Source organism: Chrysemys picta, chromosome 3 (assembly GCF_011386835.1).
Source record: "Chrysemys picta bellii isolate R12L10 chromosome 3, ASM1138683v2, whole genome shotgun sequence".
Classification (NCBI taxonomy): Eukaryota; Metazoa; Chordata; order Testudines; family Emydidae; genus Chrysemys; species Chrysemys picta.
Genome location: NC_088793.1, coordinates 24947216 through 24952451, shown reverse-complemented (window position 1 = coordinate 24952451; position 5236 = coordinate 24947216). Strand labels below are relative to the sequence as shown.

General features: G+C 44.0%; 1 protein-coding gene across 1 annotated transcript; it reads right to left on the bottom strand.

Annotated features, from left to right (window-relative positions):
* TTC32 (tetratricopeptide repeat domain 32) lies at positions 1-4461 on the bottom strand. Its single transcript, XM_005297314.5, has 3 exons — positions 4181-4461; positions 3171-3337; positions 1-1086 (listed from the first exon to the last, which is right to left on the bottom strand). Exons 1-3 carry the CDS (start codon positions 4327-4329, stop codon positions 959-961), a joined length of 444 nt encoding a protein of 147 aa, XP_005297371.1. The 5' UTR covers positions 4330-4461; the 3' UTR covers positions 1-958.
* Between the last annotated feature and the right edge of the window lie 775 nt (positions 4462-5236).

Genomic DNA, 5236 nt, shown 5'->3' with positions numbered 1-5236 from the left:
AACCTTAAAGTGGTCTTATTTATTCAGAATACATTTAAAGTTGATGCCAGGCTTGCAATTAAAAACTTTTTTTAAAACCAGAAAACTTTGTTCCTGTGCACAACATAATGGCATAATAGACCCAGTGTTCTTGACTTGAACTGCTGCTTCTCTAGTCTAATCTGAAATAAAAGATGAACCAGTTTGCACTTATCCTTATGACTAGTTAGGTCACACTAGGTTTTATGTAATAAATTAACTGAATTTTTTCAATAAACAGAAAAAAAAGCCAAAAGGAAAATTGCTATGAACAACTCAAACAATTACAATCCCTGTGGTTTCCTGCAGATGATACAGAAATCAAAACAATATATCCATTTAGTATCCACTCAATCATTACAATAAAATATAAACTTTATACTATACTCCCTCTATAGCCCACTGCCTTTGTGATGGACATATTGGAAATCAATAGGCAGATGTTATATTCCAACCTACTAACATACTGTAAAACAGTTTTAACAATGTTAAAGAAATTATTTCGATTAAACACCTAATTTCAAGTATTGAAACTTGCTATAATTTGTCTATTTCCTCCACTAAAGACTTATTAAATAAATCTGTGCAAGAGTACATATAAACATTTCTTTAACAATCAGACTTTAGTAGTAGTTACTGAACTTCCACCAGCTTTGTATATATTATAAAATATTTCAACACAGAATGACCAGCATCATAGACAGGTTTAACATTGTGCTTTTGTTCAACACTGCAATTACAGAGCTGTTAAAAAACTATAGTTTACTTGGCAATTTTAGTACATACCTACTTTGATTATTTATCTAAAACTAAGAAAATTTCTTTTCCCCAGAGCAAGATAAGTTAAATGTAAACAATCTTGTGTTTTATTCATCAGAGACTAAAATCTCAAGTCAACTAAGTGTTCAAGAAAACATTTTTTATGGAGCTAGTGGGATTTTTAATATGTCCTTCTCTGTTTTTCTTCTTTGTCAATAATAGTCTGTTTTAGACTCAAGGAAGCATCTTCAAACTCAGGGTTTAATACTAAAACTTTCTTGAAATCTTTCAAAGCCTCATCATAGTATCCTGTGACAAAAAGAGAAGAAAATGTGCATTACTTGTTTCTGCATCTAAACTATTTCACAAACAAAAACTGAAGAATGATTCATGATGGTTTTACCAAACAAAACTCTCCGTTGCATATACTAGAAATTCTAAGGCATATCCTGTAATGTGTTAAGCACAATCAACTCAACTTGAAAACAATGGGAGCTGAAGGTGTTTAGTACTTCACAGGAGGCTCTCTGTCTTCTCAAGATCAGGCTCTGTACTCTAATTATTCATATTAAAGCATAATGGTTCTGCTAATGCCATTTCAATATAAAACATTCAACAGTAATACCACTATGCACATCCGCAGAATCACTGTTAGTAGTTTTGTCTCCTTTCAGGAACATACATGAGTATTTTAGATTGTTTTCAAAACCAGAAAACTTACAGAAGACATAGAACTCATGAAACTATAGGATGATGGTGAGACTTACTGGGAGATTACTGAATTTTGCAAATTGCTGAGTAAATTGAACAAAATAACAAGGATAATACATAAAAGCGTACTATGATATTTTACATTAATGTAGTTTAATTTAAATATAATTCATATTAGCAAACATACTGTAGTAAATGGTTTCAGAGTAGCAGCCGTGTTAGTCTGTATCCGCAAAAAGAACAGGAGTACAGTCTCTAAGGTGCCACAAGTACTCCTGTTCTTTTTACTGTAGTAAATGTTCTAATATAATGAAGTCTTCGGCACATTGATGTTCAATATTTGCTAAGTAGGGAGTAACAATCATTTTATTTTGAAAAACGGACTGTGGGTTATCAAAGTTTCACTCTACATTTATTTCTGTATTAATTCCCAAAAGAGCACAAAACAGAGAGAAGAATTTCACATAACTGATTTCAAATTACTTTTCTGATGAATGTCCCAAATCACAGCAGCCAATTCTATTGTGATGATTTTAGGGCCTGATCCAAAGCTTACTGAAGTGAATGTGAATGTTGTCGTAGCTACTGTTGTGCCCTGCTCAGCTATCGGGGCTCAAATAAGTGCTGTTTTCTTACATTTTATGACAAGGCTCTGAAAAAAAAAAAAGTTATATCCCAAAGGACAAATTTTCAAAAAACATCACACTATGATTTAAAAGATTCACCACTCACTTGACCACCTAATACTATCTGGAATGAGACAAAATACTTATATCCAAGTCAATCTGCAAAACACAGATCACATAATGGGAAGGAAGGAGTTGTGGTTAATACACCAAACTAGGATTCCGGGGGATCTGGTTTCTCTACCTGGCATACCACTGATTTACTTGTGGCCTTAATCTCTGTAAAATGGTGATAATTATTCCCAACCTCATTAGTTGTTAGAATAAATCAATCAGCTCTTGTTTATCAGGTGTTCACCTAGTGCAATCCCTAAATAAAAGATTACAAACAAATGCTGTGACACCATCGGCTACACCATATAGTGATAATAGCCAAATGGGATGATGGAAGAGAGGACTGAAAAGCAGCCTTGTAGCCTCAATTTATGATTTCCTTGCCTTTATTGGTTTCTCACACATAATATTACTCAACTGTGTTTTTATATCTGATAGATACCATGGTATACGATCAGGAATACCTCCACTGAAAGCAATGGATTTCCCCTGGTGCAAAAAATGTTGTTTGAGCAGAATCAGGGCCAACAACTCTATCCCCAAAACTTTTCCCAGCACAAATAAAAAGCCAAATGACAGAAACAAATTAGTCTAGAGGCCTTTTTATACAGATCAAGTTACATTATGAAAGGCTGCCACTTATTTGGTGGGTCACTTGGTTTGTTCAGCATCCCAATATCATATAAACAAACCTGTTAAAAAACCCAGTTTCCTGTTTATTTTTAAAGCAATTACTTTGGACAGTGATTTAAGGGGGCTGATTTCCCACCGTTTTACAATGGTATAATTCCACTGGCATGAAATTGGAGTAATGCAGGTCCAAGTAATTTTATGTTTCTCATGGTAGTGCTTAAGGGCCAACCAAGAATGGGGCACCATTGTGCAAGGCAGTCTGCAAAGGCAACATACTAAATTAGAAAATGAGCCATGCTTTTTCCATACCTAGTCTGTACAGTATTAATCCTCTGTTATAATATGGGACTTCAAAATCAGGTTGGGTTTGTATGGCTGATGTGTAGTCATCCATTGCTTCATAAAAGTCAACCCGCATGTACTTGATTTGTCCCCTGTTGTTGAATGCAGTGGCGAGATCATGGGTGAGGTATTTCCTTGATTTAAAAGAGAGAGCGGGCACTGAATACTTAAGAGTCAAAAGTCTGGTCTACATTATATACCTATATCAGTATAACTAGATCACTGAGGGGTGTGATAAATCCACACCCCTGAGCAACTTAGTTAACCAACTTAACCCCTCGTGTAGACAGTTCTATGTTGGCGGGAGAGCTTCTCCCGCCAAATAACTACTGCCTCTCGGGGAAGTGGATTAACTACACTGATGGGAGAACTCTCTCGGGTGTAGATTGTGATCATCTAGTCTGGCCTCCTGTGTAACAAGCCACAGAACTTCCTCCAAACAATCCCTTTCAGAGAAACACGCACTCTGGATTCCCACCTTGCCAGGGAAGGAGACCCCGCCCCACCCCTTGGCATGCCTGTCCCCGGCTCAGTTCCCGCCCGGTTTGCGCTTTGTTCCCCGTGTTGGGGGCCTGGGTTACAAACGCCGGGGGGAACACGACTCCCCTGCCCTGGGGGTGCCCATTGCTCTAGTAGGTGGGCTCCTGGCAGCCCCCAGTGGCTCTGCCTGCTGGGGAGGGGGGCGTGCAGAGGACAGGCTGGGGACCAGCACAGGTGGGAACGGGCAGGCCGTAGGGGCGGAGCCCCAACCTGGGGGCGCTCCCGGCCCCGCCCAAGGCCCCGCCCGCCGCAGCCTCGCGGCCCATCCCATTGGCTGCTGGGCGCGCGGAGAGCTAGAGCTTCCCCCCACTCCGTCGAGTGGAGGAGCTGCGCCCCCTGCTGCTCTGCCCGCCTCCCTCCGCAGAAACGCCAGCCCCTCCCCGCCGGCAAGAGACTGAGCCCCGCCCCGTCCCGTCCCCGAGCTACTCGAGACTCACCTGGTGGGGGCGGGGCCGGCAGAGGCGCCTACACACTGCGCGATGAAGCGGCTGTACAGCTCCTCCGCAGCCTCGAAGCGCTGCTCCCGGAACTGCGCGTGCGCGGCCGACAGCAGGTCCGGGGACTCGCGAGCCGGCTCCTGCTCCATGACGGGGTTACATCACCACAGCAACCGCCCCGCTCGCCCCAGGGTTCGGCGGCGGCGGCGCGTTACGGTGGCCGCACGCCGGGGCCGGGGCGTCACAGCACCGCCCCTCTTTGCGCTGTAGCGCGCTTGCGCAGTAAATGAGCTACCCATAATGCACTGGGCTCCCGAGCCAGATTTTACCTATAGCCCCGATTGAGGCGCACGCATAATACTTCTCCCCCTTCACCGGGGCGCTTCCCGGCCTGGGCCTGCCGCACAGCTCCCGCTCCCTGTAAAATGCCCTCAGTCCCGTCAGCTCCGAAATACCTGTCCTGCTTATGGGTGGGGCCGAACGCCTCGAACCACCCTTATCGGGTGGGCTCCCCGTGCTGCGTCCCACAGCCCTGCCAGTACTGGGAACAGCTCTGCCAATCCCGGCGTTCCCCCAGCCGTACTCGTCCCCGACCCAGCTGGGGCAATAGCGGTGCCACTTTCTACTGCACAAAACCAAACACCTTGCCCCACCCCCTGCCCCACACATCCTCTGAGGCCCCAGCCCTGCCCCACACTTTGTCTGAGGCCTGGCCCCTGTTCACTCCATCCTCCTTCCATCTGTTGCTTGCGCTCCCTACACACAGGGCCGGCCCACCACATTTTGGGACCTGAGGCGGATCATGGCCCCATGCCTCCTTGCCTGGGCCAAGACTTAGAAAGGTCTCAATTCTGCCTTCTTCTTGTCCTACTCCTCTCATGGTACTGCTCTGCTGCCTACCCCGATAAAGGAGAACTAAGAACTTAAAATCCCTTGTTCAAAAATTTTAAGTAACACTTTCAAACGCCTGAACAGCAAATGTAACTTTTCTTGGCTGCATAGTAAACACTGGCATTTTTATCTCTTTGAATAGTCGAAGTGGTGCTTTCTGTGCCT